At 37.5% G+C, this 16,841-nt stretch overlaps 1 protein-coding gene and 1 long non-coding RNA gene across 2 annotated transcripts in view; one reads left to right on the top strand and one right to left on the bottom strand.

The window, feature by feature from the left end:
* LOC142406651 (uncharacterized) overlaps positions 1-9,628 on the top strand; it is a 59,063-nt gene extending 49,435 nt beyond the window's left edge. The window contains exon 6 of the long non-coding RNA XR_012774649.1: positions 9,583-9,628. This is a non-coding gene — a long non-coding RNA (uncharacterized LOC142406651). The remainder of the gene's footprint in view (positions 1-9,582) is intronic.
* LGR5 (leucine rich repeat containing G protein-coupled receptor 5) overlaps positions 1-16,841 on the bottom strand; it is a 98,750-nt gene that overhangs the window by 37,617 nt on the left and 44,292 nt on the right. Inside the window, exons 2-4 of the mRNA XM_075495593.1 lie at positions 16,568-16,639; positions 1,734-1,805; positions 68-139 (exon numbers count right to left, since the gene is read on the bottom strand). Coding sequence (XP_075351708.1) covers positions 68-139; positions 1,734-1,805; positions 16,568-16,639 — 216 coding nt within the window. The remainder of the gene's footprint in view (positions 1-67; positions 140-1,733; positions 1,806-16,567; positions 16,640-16,841) is intronic.

The raw sequence follows: 16,841 nt of genomic DNA, 5'->3' as shown, positions 1-16,841 counted from the left end.
TAATTAATAGGTAATCATATATTATTGTTCATGCAAGGTTACAAGTTGATTTATCAAGTATACTCACAGAGACTGCAGGCTGCGCAAGTTCTGGAGTGCTTCAGTAGGAACCTGGCGTAGTTGGTTATTCTGCAGCATCCTACATTTTGAGTGGCACAAAACCCAGAATCAACACAGTAAAGATAATTTCTTTCTATTTTCAATTTTCTTCCAAGCTTACCTCCTTTGTACTGGTTCTACTTCAAAATTACAAACAAAGGAAAGCTACACAAATACTCTGTTCCCCTGCCCCTGTCAAATGCCAGTTCTCTTCAAAGCAAACAAATACCTGTAGCATATTAGCTTTGTTAACAGCTATGCATCAGCTTGAGCAGGATTTTCAAAGCAGCTGAGGAAGTTAAAAGAATAAATCCAATTTGCTTTCAATAGGGCTTGAGCTCCTAATTGCCTCCAGTCATTCTGAAATGGTCATCCTCATGTACTGATTTTGTTTTCCTTCTGAAGTGTTTCATTTTCTTATTCTGATAAAGCTGTGAAGGATTGACTCTTGAAATCCTTACTCAGGAAAATGCTACTATGGCAAACAGAACTTTTAACTGTATGAAGAGTTTATGATTTGAATAAAATTTTATCTCTGTAAAAACTGCTGAATTTTTCCCAATGAAATAAATTTTTTCAAATGGAAGGTTGCTAGCAATGACCTGACAAATCTCTTTTCTGAAATATATCATTTAGCTGACAAAGACTGAAAAATCACTTTTCATTCCAAAATAATCTTTTCCTCCCTTTGAATATGGTCTAATATCCTTGTTTGGACCAACTCCTACATATATAAAAGGATTCTATGTGGGTAAAACTGAAGTAGTACATGCTGCCTTCAAAATGAGGCATACTCGATGGGACATTGTAAATGAAATCATTTTTGGCAGGCCTAAATCTCCTTAGGCCAACAAGAGCTACAGCTGGCCAACTTAAGACTAGATGGAGTGGGAAACCTCATACTTCCTTCCCACTTATGTATTTTTTCAGTAGAGCTTTGTATACTCTTACAGTAGCATCTGGCTTGGCTTGACGCTGCCTAGGAGGCTGGAGTTCTTGCTAATAATACAGTTTCTGTGAACTTTACATAGGCAAAGATCCCCGCTAGTATAAATATTGTGAGCTGTGGCCTGCTAATAATTTTAATAACTATATGTACTGTCTTATTACTCCAAATAATACAGGGTTTTGTCATACTTTTTATAATTTATCTTACATTAATTACATTGCAAAGAACAAGATATGAAATACGAACTGCATTTTAAATTACATAGTGTTCTACAGTAATGGTTTTCCCCCTGGCTCTCAAGGAAAGGAAAAGACAATTTACCCCCAGTTTTGTGTGATCATGAAAAGCCCACTAAGAGTTTTAGACTTGAAATCAGAACTTTTGAAACATTTAAGAAACTATTAACCAAACCATTTTTACCTTTGATATTTTACAGAGACATCTACTTGATGAGCAAGTTGTTTTTAGAATGCCATTAATGTTTTCCAACCTTTGTGTTTAGGATATTTTCTATTTGAAAACCCACAGATTTAATGATATTCATATGTATCTTCACTTCAGTTGAATTGTTCAAAATGAGCTGATCAAAATATGTAATTTACTTGATCAAAACTTCACTGGTTAATTAGTTCCCTGGAGCATTTAGGAAATCAGAAATATATCAAACAACACACAGTTTACTTACAGCACTTTAAGACTGAAAAGGCCAGCAAATGCTCCCTTAGGAATGTATGTCAAACCATTTCCTGCAAGACGTCTGCAAAGTTTGAAAAAGGAAAAGAAAGAGAGTGAATACTTTTTCTTTTCATGTGGAATTAATTTGGTTGTTAAAAAGTGCAATACATCTATGTTTGAGCGACTGATGCCAGAGGCAGCAGTTTAAGAGCCTTGTTTTGTCATTAATACACTTTTAAAAGCCAAAAAAAAAGAGAAGCCCTTAACTGTAGTTGATTTACTGAGAGCTGGACTGGAGAGACAAAAATGCAATTTCATTGCAAATTTAGCTTACGGTTTAGAATGCACACCTAATTCTTCATATTGTTCTTTTTAAGGATTAGAGCAATCTCAGAGACTAAAAAACAGATATACTGACAACAGTTAGAATCACTGGATTTACAGGCGTGCACTTTTGGAATTGTGCGTGTATGATGTCTGTGCACATTTAACTCATTTGCACTAATATCTACATAGTAATGACCACAGTTAATTTTAAAATAACTACACATAAAACTGCTGTACTGGTGGAGTCATAGCTGTCCCTGTGAGCAGATGTGTAATAGGTTGGTATAAACTGTATTTGCTAAAATTTGTAGGTTTTTTTCCCTACTTCTATTGCATCTTCATTCTCAGAATGCCTGAAAGTATTTTACAGATCTAGGTAAGTACAGCAAATACCTCTATAAAGCGTGTTACTCTGACAAAAAGAATGCATCCTGTAAGGTTTGTGCCTAAGGTTTGTGCATCATGTATTTGGTGTGAAATAATGGCATTTCTATGTTCCCCACCAGTGCAGCTCCAGAGCATCTTGCATTTAGCCTCCTGACATCTCAGTTCAGCATGAATGTGCTACGATACCTGTACCCTAGCCGGAAAACTGACTAGTAGGGGTCAGATTCCAGTCAAGTTACTCTGTGTCAGTACAGCCACAGTGTCTGCTCTTAGCTGGCAACAAATGTGGATTGATATGATGTAACCCTCTTTTATTTGCAGACCAAGTTAAGCCAAGTGGAACTGATATTTCCCATCAGCTAAGATATTGCACACCAAAATTGCAGACAGTTACCATAGACGAGCTGATTTGATAACAGAGTTGACATTTGATTTGGCCTCTGGCCCCTTGGGAAAGACCACAGGACTAGATCCAGAAAATGCCTTAGGTACCAAGCTGCCAGAGAGGAACCTACAGCACTGAAGTAGGCACCAGAGTTGCCAATACTGTTCATGGAAAAGGTCAGGCGCTTATGACTGCAGTCCCAAAGATCCAGCACTGACTGTCCCTAAAATGTTGTCTTCCTTTGGAGTTTAGTTGCCCACAGCTGACTACAGGGTCCTGAGCACACCTGCTCTTTACATATCTCTTTCATTCAGAAAATAAAATAAAAATTGGGCCATAAAGAAAGAAAACATGATTCTAGATCCCAGCTCCAAAGACTTCAGGCATTTTCAGTTTGTGGAAAAGGCTCTTCCCTGTACACACACACCTGCTGAGCGATGTGACCTGTAACTGAGCAAGTGGCTCTTCCTCTCTCTGTTCAATGAATTTAATTGTGCTCTGCAGAGGCGCTTAGCTTCAGGCAGAGCTGCTGAGCTTGTCTCACTTTGAGTACACCGAAGTCTGATGTTCAGACATCTGAGAATTGGGCACATGCACCTGAATTCCTGCAGGCAGATGGCTGAACCAAACCTGGCTCACTCTTGCTCCAAGGTGAGGCACTCACAGGCTGAGCTTATTTTTTTTCAGATGTATGAGGGGCTTCTCCAGCTTCAGCTTTCATTCTGAATAAAAATGGCAATGACTTTTGAGTTGTTGCTGGATCAAGGTGTGTGCTAGGTTAGGCACACCAGACTGGGTCCCTGAAAGTAAATGCCATTTGTGGATCACTGACTAGTAGAGGCTCAGGACCTATCTAATGCTGATCTCAGTTTATGGTACAATTTTTTGGAAAGACTAAAGACTGCTTGACCCCCACAGCACCCTTTTGCTCTGTTATTTTAATGACAAGTCTGGACATGAGTCTGGACATGAGCCTGGCATGAACCAGAAAGTGAGGAGTCTGCAAAACTTTACTGGAAAAAAAGTAGGTACAGGTTTTCACTTACAGCTGTAAGTTACCGCTTTGAGTGTCATATGGAAAGCTTGATAAAGAGCAGAGGACTAAACCCACATGTCTAAAGACTCAAGCTGGTGCTTTGTCAGGCCACCATCCCTTCTTAAGAGTGGCTGTGTTGCAGCAATTTTCATAATTGCAAACTGCCAAACACACTACATGTTCATACCTCCTGTTTGAACTGGAATACTCTTCATAAAATGGGCTAGCTGTGAAAACCAGACCTGTTTAAGAGCTCCTGGAGAAGGACTCTGGCAATTACCAAGCATGCTCCTCCCCATTCCAAATGCAGGACTGTGGCAATTTAATTGGGACACTATGCAGCTTTAAAGTTTTGTTTCAATGTGTAATACTCGCTTTTCCCAGCTTCAGAGCATCACCATGGCTTTCTGTGGTAACCTGAATGTTTGGCATTTTTTGAAAATGGGCTGTTATAATTTTAAAGACATTTTTATGGTACCTGTAATGTATATCTAATATATTTAGAAAGAAATACCTAAGCACAGAGACACACCTATACACATACATGCCACACATCTCACTGACATTCAGGATGGTTTTAGTGAGACTGTACTGCATTGGGCTGTATTTGAGCTAGTCTCTGATGGCTAAAACTTTTCCATGTAACTTTTTTCCCTGTTTCCTTTTGTGGCCAAGTTTTCTGTCAAACTGTCTTCAGGAGAAGTTTTTTTCAGAGTAAACTGTTGTCATTCTGACTGTAAGGTCCATTTGGATCACCTGGCCATCCACAATATACCACCCCAAGAGCCTGACCCCTCCGCATGGCCCCAGCTCCAACACCTTTTAGAGGAATATCTGAAGCCAACAGACAGTTGTAAGCAAGGGATGCTGAGCCGTGTTCCTGAGCTGTTCTGAGTGATAGTTACCTGCACTGTTAAAAGTGAGATGTAATTTTTTCCTCTTTTCTTTTTTTTTTTGTTTCAGATTCCAACCCTTGTTTTATATTCTGCTTCTTTTCCTTTTAGATCACAACTTCTCAATTATTAAATGTCTGTTACAAGCACTTTAGACAGATGAAACCACACGTTAATCTTTTTGGTAGACACAGCTTCTGCATTTACTCCTCATGAGTTTTTCAAACCTCAGGTCATTCTAGAAGTTCTGCTTTGAATATTTTTCAGTTTGGAAAGAGCTCTCATTAATTTTGCAGACAGTGATTAATACTATCTTATATGATGCAGCATATGCAGCAGAAGATCATGCTCATCATGTATAGCGCTACATATTTCAGTAGAGGGCTACATCAAATGTATAATCACAAATGCCGAAATACATGTATGTCCGTGTAGTTCTCTCACCAAGCAAACTGACAATGTCAGAACAGGTAGACATCTGGCAACAATTATTTTCTATGTAATGATGTTGTCTGACCTTCAGTCACCATATTAAATTCTTTCTCATGACACCCTTTTCATGATTTTCTGTGGAACCGACTTCAGGCAAACCACCTATCTATTCTCAAGACGCTCCATGAGACCGCTTCTGAACACTGGCACAACAGTAGCATCTTCCCAGCCCTTTGGAATTCCCCAGCATTGTGGTATTTAGTAAAAAACAGCAAAATGAATTCACTGGGATCATTGTCTAATTCTTTCAATATTCTTGGATGAAAGTTAGCACACCAGTTCTTTAAGGCATGCTGCAAAGCTCATTAAGTTTGGCTTATTTGTTCCTGACCATTTTTAATGCTTTTCTTGCAGGTTTTTCCTGCTATTACTGTGTTTCTATTTTCAGTCTTGGCATAGGGGAAAATGAATCCCCTCGTTGACACTACAGTACCTATCAAGTATCAATCAGGATTTACTCTTCTCTGCTTCAGGGATTTTGTTTTCCATTACCCTAAATTATTTGAGGGAAGCTGCCCAGCATTTTACTGAACTTTGGATGGACTTTGGGTAGTGATTTTAGTCTGGATGGGTAAATATCACTTCCCTGAAGAGATGAGGATGGACATACTATCTGTCTCTATACTTCAGCATTTAGTTAATGATTTCTGAGAGCAGGAATGAACTAGCTTGTTTATAGTGCTTACATAACCAAATGGCTGGCTTCTATTGTTTGAACAACTTTGAATTTCAATTTTTAAAAGCTATTTATTTTATTTCCAGCATTTCTGACATTATTTTAGAAATATCTCATTAAGTACATTCAGGCTCAAATGTATCACATCTCTTTAATGAAAATGTAATCAAAAGTACACAACATTACTGACTTTGGATGATATTTTTGGAGCTATATTGTTTTAGAACTAAATTTTACTTATGCTGCTTCATAAAATCTTGCAAATTAATGGAGGCTGGAAAAGTTTATGGGGAAGTGTTACCACATGCTTCCCCCAGCACCTGCTACTTGCCACTGTTGGAGTACCAGGATACTTTTGGCTTAAGCATAGACTAAGTTTTTATACTACTGCATGTTTCTTTCTAAAAGATGTAAAATAAATGAGCTGAGAGAAAAGCATGTTGCCTCCATCCTTTCAAATGGCAGCAATTTATAAAATATCTTTCGACGCAGTTCAGCCCAGCTGGCAATCTCTGCTCAGTGTTGGAATAGCTGCAGTGCTGCAGGTCAGGTTCATGGCCTATGGTCAGATCTAAGAAAAGATGTGTCTAGGCTCTCCTTTGAGTGTTCCCCATCTGTTTACCCCTTTGGTGTATTCTGACCTCTCCTGCAGTGTCATAGTTCTGAGAAATGGTGGTCACCAAGTCAGGAGAACATTCCCAAAGACAACACAACTAATGAGATACCCACAGAAAGCTCTGAAAATGATCAGAAACTTGTTTTTATTTTCCTTCGATTGTTGCTTGTGTCTGAAAAGAAAAACTTCATTCCTCAGAAAGAAGCAAATAAACATGAAGTCGTGACTGAGCACAGTCAACTATTTGCTTTACATTTCTAGTACAACAATTTTTCTTCGACAACTCAAAACTGCTTTCTGCGTGGATGTTTTCTGCATCAGGACAAGCCTTGCCTGGTACCAAGTGTCTCCTCATTGCCTGCTGGGATGAAAGGTGAACTTGAAACACCAAAAAGTTTTCTCTCTACAGCTAACAAACTGTGGCATTTAATAAAGAAAGCACCTCTCCACTAACTGTGGAAAGAAGCTGTGGCAAATCTAACCTAGCTACTCCTCACTGTCTGTAGCAGACAGTGACAGTATGATATGGATAGTGGCTGCTTTTCTTCTTTGCTTGAGTAAGATCTAGTCCAGCAAATGCTGAACAAGCACCTGTAAAGTATATTTCAAAATCTAGTACTATCAAACCTATATGAAGGACATGAAAAGAAGATAGTCTCCTTGGGAAAAAGCATACATTTACATTAATTAATACTCATGCCATGTTCTAACAGGATTAGCACAATGGAATTTTCTGGAACAAGTTACTGATCAAATCTTGCAAGGTGCTGAAATGTAGGAGAACAGACGGCACTCTGGATCTTGGTGTGGCTCAACATATGACAGGAATAAGCAGTGTAAAAGGAGTCAAGCTCCACTATTAAGAAGTGAAAATCCAGTGAAATCTGTTGTAAATCTATTTCAGAACAGATACAGTTAAGTAGAACTTCATTACGCTCAAATTTATGATAAATATATTGCAGTCTTATTATTATGCCAGTAAACTACAATAGCAATACCAGACTGACTCAATGTTTCTAGACTAGTGCCAGTGCATGCCCTTTAATATGGATTAGGTTATATATATCATTGCATCACTTGTGTTGCAGAATATTTAATCAGTCCACATGTACTGCAATATCCTATATGGAATGTGACGGCAATCTGAAATCATCCTTCAACTGTGCAAAGATACTGAGGGATTTCTACAAAAATAATTCCGTGAACTACTATCTTGCCTTGATGTCCCTTTGACTCTGCATCTTACTTCCGTTCCCTAACTGGTTTGCTGATTTTGTTTAAGGAATGAGAGCAAAGACTGCACATGCTAAGACAATGCTATCATGAATTTGGTTATATATATACATACATACATACATGTATATTTAAAGATGAGTAGGTTAACATCAATAATGTCACAATTCAGTCAGTTTTATATTTGCCTGTTTTCTTGGAAAACAGATGTTTCATTCCTCATTTCCTACATTATATACTACAACTAACAAACTCTCCAGACAGAAAATTGAAAAGGAATTATATAGAAGAACCTAGAGACTGGTGAAAAAAATCTTTGTTTTTGTGAATAGAAATTGAAAGAACAGAAGGCCTGAGACATTGAAAAACCTCAACAGTTGGGACAGTTCTGCTGCTATGTGGTACCAACCTTCCTGAATTTGGTGCTAAAACACTAGTATGCCATGTAGAAAATACCATTAAAATTCATGTAATCGTGGATTGTGTCTTTTATACCCTGGGTACAGATAAGAATTTCTCTTCTGTAATTTGAAACTTATTTCTTAAAAGCCTGATCTGCCTCTCCAACTGCCATGGTTGTTCTGAATAACTGATAAAGATCTGTGGTGAAATCTTAGTCTCATTGATGTCTGTGGAAAAATTTGTGCTGACACAAGTAGAAATAGGACTCTCATTTGCATCCTACCTCAGCATCATATTCGCCAGTAATTTACCTCTTCTCTGAGGAGTTGTACCAATAGACTAGTACCAATACTAAAACTATTATCTCCATTTCTATTAAAGGAAATGGTTGTTTGTGGAGGAACAATGTAGAAGTGTAACAGGAAAACATAAATTTCCAAATCTTTTTCTAAAACAGCTTGTTGTGGATATAAAAAATTGCCTCTGTTCAAGGACGAATTACCGATCTTGAATCTTTTGCTTCAATTTTGTTTCCTGTCAAACTTAATCAAAGATACACAAGCACACAACTACACATATATTTAGTCCAACTATATAAATATATACCCAATATATAGTTTATATATTTCTATGACCATAATTTTCTTCAGCTTACATACACATCTATAAATAGGTAACACGAAATGTGCTTGCTTCTTACATCAAACAAGCTTTGACAATCCGGATACTCATCAAGCACTTACCCATAGTCAACTAAAATTTCGAGATAAGAGTTTAATTTGATATTTATTAGTGATTATTCTTGGGCCAATGCAATAGAAATGTATGAATTAATGGGTGATTAATTACTGTGTTAATTATTAATTAATTAATGGATTATATCAACATATATATTTCAAAATGTTTTTGAGGAATTACTTTGTTAGACTAGGAATTTAAATGTTACTCTCTATTTTAATTATCTTTTTATATTTCAATCTGTCATGTTAATTAAAACTGTAATCATTATAGTAATATAAAAAGAAATGTGGGTCAAATGATATATTAAAAAATCTGATGCTCAGAGAGATCAAAGAATAAAATGTAGAGATATTCTCCTTTCTTTAAAAAAGGGGAGGGGAGCGTGCAAGTTGTAATTGTGCTGTATATTATATTTATCGCTACTTACAGTTTAGTTGGAAATTCAAATATAACACAGTCTGCTCTTGCTTTAGGGCCTAATTGCCTTTTAAAATGCATGTGCCAAATTCTCACAGGGTGTAAACTGGAATAAATCCAACTGACCTCAAGCAGTTGGAATGAAATCAGTGTGTATTTGATCTTGAGCTGGCTTTGATAAAACAGATCATAGATTTTTGTCAGTTAAGGATATGGTCTAAAATGTACTATTTCTTTCTCCACTTTTATAAAAGGCAGAGACTCCTTCTACACCTGGCATGAGTGTGATCCAATAACTGCTAAAGACAACTGATCTCTCCTTTCATGAAGCTGTCCATGGCCAGTGCTGAGAACAAACTGTTTTACTCTCAGCGCTGCAGAAAGCACTGCTGTTCTAGAGGGCTCCAACAGCACCCTTCTGCTAAACAGGCAGCCAGGTACCTGCCTTCCGATTGCAGCAAGGCCAACTGTCGGGAGGTGCTCCAACATCAGCCAGGAAATCCCACGCTGATGCCCAGGAGCGGATCCCAAAGATACAACCAATAAGAGACATAACTTCACTTCTGTGTTTGAAGAATGCTGTCATCAAATCACTACTCCCAGAACAATCTTAAATTTGTTAAAATTCCTTTCTCAGTGTTTAAATGTTACAGCAAGATGGAGCAACAAATGGTGGATCATATACATTACATTTCCTAGGCTGGGTCTTCCAAGTGTCATTTACACTTCTGATGCTCATTTTGGTTTTATCCCAGTAGTGCCAGCATCACCAGAAAGGGTAAGAACTAATAATAATAATAATACTCATTGATAACAGGAATTGGCTGAAGTGTACTGCAGTACAACATACCATGATCAAACTATCAATAATGAAAAATGTGTTAGCTGTTTTGTCATTCCTGTATGATAGGCAAAGGACACAAATTGTGTAGATCCAAGTTTCGAGGTTACTACTGTTCTCTGAGGGGTACAATGAACCAACATCAAAGAATTACTGGAGATTACTGCTACTCCTGTTTGGAAATTCAAAAAAAACAGCTTAGAGAGAAGAAGTTGGTTTTACTGTGCTTGTGAACCTATTAGATATAAATGTGATATTGGCTGAATTCATTACCCATAATCCTAAGCAAGTGGAAAATTGAACAGTGTTGGTATCAGAAGTGCCCACTGCACTGAAATCAAGCAGTCTACAAACAAGCTGAACTTCCACTGACAAAAAGGAAATTATTTCTGCCTACTTGCTACTGCAGTACACACAGAATGTGTAAGACTTAAATTAAAATCCTGCCTCAGGATCTACAGATATATAGCACGTCTAATAAAGCATCGTTTCACTGTAGTTTAATTAAGTGTAATTTCGCTATCTGTATTGATCACATAACACAAAAAGCTCTTCCTATGACTTTTTTTGATATTCTAAACTAGTTCCTAACGAATATTGCTGGGTAATAAATTACAAGTACCAGAAAGCATTTACAAGCTACAAGCCAAAAATAAACTTCAACACGCGCTCAGTAAGAGCAACGCAGCAGCACTGACAAGGTTTCTTGGATATCAACCTAGGACATTTATTGTTTCCGCTTGCATGCATATCTTACTATTTTCACTTCTCTTTTATCTTCTTCATTCCCCCATCTTCTCCCCTTCTGCCCCTTTACACCACAGATGCACAGTAGTTCCAGTGTCAAGGTTGCTCCATGCAATTTGCGTTAACATTTCCAGAATAATTGTCTGTCAGCACAAGCTATTCAACAAGCAATGCAAGCAGCTCCAATTTAGTAAGGCATTGGCTCTGTTGTTTCTCTTTTTTTTGTTCCTCATCTTGTCATTCTTGATAAGACAGCAAAAAGGGCAGTTTGGAAGGTGCCAGGCTGACACATCCACATGGGAGAGTTCTTTGTTGTTACTTGCTTTGGTGGCATCAAAGGGACAGCAACAAAGGCAGTGACAGCTCCAGAACATCAGGGCCCTTGTTTTGTGAATGTAAAGGTTACAAGTTGTTATCTCATACAGTAGGAATCTTCTGCATTTGGGTTTGTTCTTTTCTAGTAAATCAAACTAACTGTGTATGCAAAAACTAAGGGAGAAAACTACTGCAATTGCTTCCAGCTGATTAACTAGATAAACATCTTCTCACTGTTTTAGCGACATATGGTTAATTTCAAGATGACCAGTGCACTTCCCTCTGTCAGGACTTTGAGTGCCTCCCTGGCTGTATTAAAGCAAAGTTGGGGAGCCACAGCCCTGAGTTATCAACAAAGTCTGCCTTACAGCAACAGAATTTACAATGTGCCATGGGCCACTTGCCTGGCTGGTGACAGGTACCTCTCACTGACAAACACCATGTATCGAACGCAGTGGCATAGTCTGAACACATCATCTCTACATGTATGCATGTATGAAGTGAAGAAACCAAATTCACAATTTATGTGAAGAAATCAAATTCACAATTTATGTGTTAGATTGCGTGCAGCTCTGAAATTATCTATGGGATCATAAGTCATTTAGCAGTGAAAGTTCTTGAAACTTTAGCTGATGGAGGCAGCACAAGGCAATTTCCACCAGGAACAGCTCCGCTAAAATCTGCTGTGCAAGAACTGTAAAACTGGTATTTAAGTGACATCGGAAGGAAGCATTTGTGGACAGTTTGAGACCACTAGATGAGACTATTTTCACTTTTGTTGTGCATGTTGGTTGCAGGTATTTTTACTTTTTTGCCTTGGAGATTTTTAAATATATGCAGATTAATCTTTGGGAAAGATTTTAGTATTTAAGCATCCTGCCCAAAGATTGTTGAAGTAAGTTACAAGATTCCCCCACTTCCTCCAAAAAGTTTTGGACTATGGCTGCAGCACTTTCACGTTTTCTACTAGCTTACATAATAGTAAAAAGTACAGCATCAGTTGTCAGTGCTAGCCACAATGTGCCTACATCAGCACAAAAATAAAGACTGTAGAAGACCCCAGGAGCTAATGCTCTCAGTTTTCAAAGACATAAGTGACCAGAGAGTTCAGTCCCACCACTCAGAATCAGTGGGGAAAAGAACACCTAATTCCCATTAACAGCTTTGAAAACCTCTTTGTAGGAAGAAAGAGTAAACAGAGAGAGAGAAATAAAGGAAAAACAATAAATAAGAACAGATGGTAATAATTGTGCCTGGTAATTTAGGACTTCATTTTCATGTATACAGTGGCCTCTTGACCACTTCTGCAGTGTAAAGGGATTTCCATACAAATCGTGGTGAGATTCACATAGTAAGTCTGTTTTGTATTGTATCTGTAATTCTGCACTTCAGTATTATAGTAAAATGCACTTTTAAAGGCACTTCTGCCTGAGTAACCGCTGTAATAATACTGTGATCAATTTGAAAAAGTTTGTACATATATTTAATTCCCTTCAAGGTTATTTTAAGAAATAACATGGGTGTCAGTAAACTTTCTTGCACCTGTATGTAGGTTGCAATTAATTAAGATGGCTTTGTTGCTTGATTTTGTGAAATGGAAGTTATTTGGAACTGTCTTACTCTGTAGGTAAAATAATTGTAATAAAACAGTCCTTTGTTGCTATTTTACTAAAACACCTATTTTAAGTTGCTGAAAAATAGCAATGTACTAAAAATCACTTGCAGTTTTGCTTTTCTATGGAATGTTCCCGTGTTTAAAATTAAAATAAAAGCCTTATATATGTGCATGCGTGGGTGTGTGTGCATATATTTATGCATATGCGTATGTATGTATATGTGGATATACATCTAGTTGGAGGTATTTGTAGTTAGGTCTGATTCAAATAGTTTTAAATTAGTATTGGCTTTCTTCCTCACTCTTCACAGAGACATTAATTTATAAAATAAAACAGTTTCAGGCACTGCTTTGAAGTGTTACTAATCACAAAATGATATTTCTACACTCAGATGTAGTTGCCTCTTAAACTCTTGAGTCCCACCCTAGGTACTTCTTTACACTTTTTAAAAAACCTTTGTTTCATGCATTACTCTAACTTACTGCTCTGTTAATATGGTCATTCTACACATATTGTAGAATGACACACATCTAGGAATACTCCACATGAGATCGAGTCTTGGACTCAGTCATACTGATAAATATCTGCAGTTATTTTGAATTTATAATGAAGAATTTGACTTAATGGTGTTGTACAAGTTCATGCAGAGCAACTTGCTGATAATCAAGCAGCCGAAGCATATTTCTTTCTTGGTGGGAGTTCCATCATATGCACTTTAAGAGAAAATTAGGCCTGAAAGGCCCATCATTTTCACAAATAAAAGACCTTGCTCAAAACTAAACTATTTAGGAGCTAGAACAGTTCAGTTTTCAAAGTACCACAATGTTTTCCAGAGTTTTTAGAGGAACATGCACCTTAAAAATACAGCATAGTTTCAGTATATTGTACTTCAGTGATCAAAGTCTTTGGTTAAGGATAAATACCAGGCATGATCATCAGGATTGCAAGAATGCTGCTTGCAGGGGTGTCTAACCTGGGCTGGAAGAGTGGATCAGATTCAGCGTAGAAGGTCAGAACTGGCTGAACAGACCTGGCTTATATATCCTTGCTTTGGAGTCAAAACAATTGGTTTATCTGTCTTAGTGAAATCTCAGTTCTTTTGGGGTAATGACTTATCAGTAGTGCCAAACCATGCATCTAGGACATAACATCTAAGCGAAAACTCAGTGGATCAATCATTAGCTTTTATCAGATTTTTCAACCAGACCTCTAATAAAGGTACTAGTAACACTTTTTTCAACACTAATAAACCCTACAAAATGCATTTTAAGCTCCTGTTGTTGTATTTCAAAGAGCAGATAGACATTTCTAAGATGCATTTTAATTTCATGGAAACCTTGCTTTGGTATAAAGGCCTCATAAAATCTTATGTTTACAATGTCTGCATTATGGGCCAAGTTATATTTTGCAATACTCCCCTTTAACTAAGCCACATAAACAAAACACAGAAATCCAGGTAAGCTGCGAATAAAAATCATGTGGCAATGCCTGAATAGGCAAAATAATTTTCATATGTACAATCACTGCTCAGAAACGAACACAGGGAAACATGGGAACTACAATGGCTGTTACCCCCTACTTCAAAATTGAATATCCAGTTCCCTTTCCATTGTCTATACCTTTTTCTATGTAATACTAGGCTGGATTGTATTACATGCCTCTGAACACCGAAGAATCTCTCAGCACAATGGGTTTGAATCTGCATTAAGAGGAGGTAATCAGTTGCCTCACCTCTTCAAAGGCTTCAGTTTTCTATGCTTATTTGGAAAGTGAATACAAGCTGGGAGGGTTTCACAAAACAGCATCACAATTAATGAGAAATGGAAATGATTGGCTTGTGTGAAACAAATGGAGGAGCTGACTGCGTATATGTAAAACAAAACACAGTAAAGAAATAAATATTTTTCTGGTACTACCAGCAATGAAGGACTAGAATTACTTAATTTGGAACAGAGGGTTATAAGGATAATGGTTTAATATTTCCAGTGGAAAAAGTAGGCCCAACACAAGAATAAGGTAAGAACACTTTCAAAGGTCTTGATCAGGAAGATGAAGTAGACTGCTGAACAGTTTCTCAAGCAGTGACATAAGTCTCACTATTTGGGTCATCTAACTTTGGACTGTAAAATGAAAGAGTGAAGGTAACTTGGCTTAATGTATTAGAATTTCCTTCCAGGAAAAGCCCAAACTTTTGTTTTTCTTCTTTTCTTTAATGGCTGGAGAGAAATCATTGGGTTGGATGCTTTTAGTAGGGTTATTACAGTTGACAGAGATTGGACAAGCAAACATGAACATGAGGCAAAAATCCACAAGCAGGGTCTTTGTGGCATGATTCAATTCATACGCACTTGATACTGTTAACACTTGGTGTGTGACATCTCTCCTTGTTATGTCCATATCTGTATGTTATTTGGAAGTTGCACCAACAGCAATACAGATAATGATAACCAAAGAAGAGAAGTAAGTAAAGGAAGAGAGAGAATTAAAAGAAATAATGCTTTCTAAATACAAATGCTGCCAGTAATAAAAATAAGACAGGAAAGGAAAATCTGCTTGCAAATAGGGTATTGTTCAAAGTTAGCATTACAAAAAGGTTTTCTTTTTTTTTCATAGATGCCAGCTGGAAAGACCAGGTGGCAAAATTCAAATGAGCATTAGCAAGGACACCAAAAGTTGTCAGTGAAATACCCACCTAAATTGCAGAAGACTGTACACATTTCATAGCTTAAAATAGACGGTGTCTCTGCAAGAAGGGCAGCACCATGACTTTGCATATCTTACATGGGTTTTATGGTGTGTTAGCAGGTAAATGTGCTATAAAAAAAGGAGGCTTTCACTTTTAAAAGCTTATAAACCACGTTTCATAAGAGGCTGGATGCCTAGACAATTCTTTTAATCAACTTTTAGAGGTACTCATGCAAATGCAGGTGCCAGCTTTTTCCCGCAAGATCTATGGTGCATCAGTTACAGAGTCTCCATCACTCCTCAGGAACCTAAATTTTCTTTTAAGCCTGGGCCATTATAACTAGGGTCACTGCCAAATCCAGGTCTCATGAATGCACAATACTTTTCACTTTTCGTTAGTCACCATCACTTCAAACCAGCATTCCTCTTTTGATGTTGTGCTTGATTAGCTAGTTTTCACAGTGTACTTTTTCCCCTCAATGAACGTACTAGATAGTGTAACTAAGCTTTCTGCAGTATTCTGCATTTTACAGTCAGCCTTCAGGGATGCTAAATTTAAGAGTAAGGAAACAGTAATTAAAAGTGATTAGGACAAGAAGCCTTGATACTATGAAATGTGGACTCAATTGTCCTTGACACAGGCAGAACGAGGCAGCAGGTTTTGGTTTTGATTATAGCTTTACTTGCGATGGTAATAAACATGAGCCAGTATTCAAACTTTTAATATCCTGCTGCTTAACTATTTCCAAAAAGCAATCCAGCTCTTTTAAACAGCCATAGTTTAAAAATTTTAATTCGATTGGCTCTGTCTCTGCTTAGAGAAGTTGTAGCCTCACGGTAACTCTCTTATAAGTTCATTTCCAGAATCACAAGCAATTGGGTTTTTTTTCAACTAAGTGTTTCCGCATGTGCCAAAAGTGTCAGGCTGACAGCTTTCCTGCACCGTTTTATCTGGTTTCCACAGTAAGTATGAGAGACAAACACAGGAATGCGTCTAGTGCTGACTATGCCCATCAAGGATACAATGATACTTACAGCTCTTCCAGGAAGCGGAGATTGTGCACGGGGTTTGAGGGCAGCTTAGTAATGTTGTTCATACTGAGATCACTGTGGGGGAAAACAGACAGAAACTTAATATGGCATGCCACAACTGTGGTATCCAGCTGTTCATTCCACACATTTTTAAGTACTACATTAACAAAAATTAGTTCCTCTGCCAGAATTGATGAATCATTATCTAGTTAGCACGTTAAACATTCTTATTTTGTATGAACACAGCTTTGTCAAACCAAATACAGGCTGTAGCATG

This window comes from Mycteria americana, chromosome 1 (genome assembly GCF_035582795.1).
Source record: "Mycteria americana isolate JAX WOST 10 ecotype Jacksonville Zoo and Gardens chromosome 1, USCA_MyAme_1.0, whole genome shotgun sequence".
Classification (NCBI taxonomy): Eukaryota; Metazoa; Chordata; class Aves; order Ciconiiformes; family Ciconiidae; genus Mycteria; species Mycteria americana.
The sequence above is the reverse complement of the archived record's forward strand: the minus strand, read 5'-3'. Positions and strand labels throughout refer to the sequence as shown.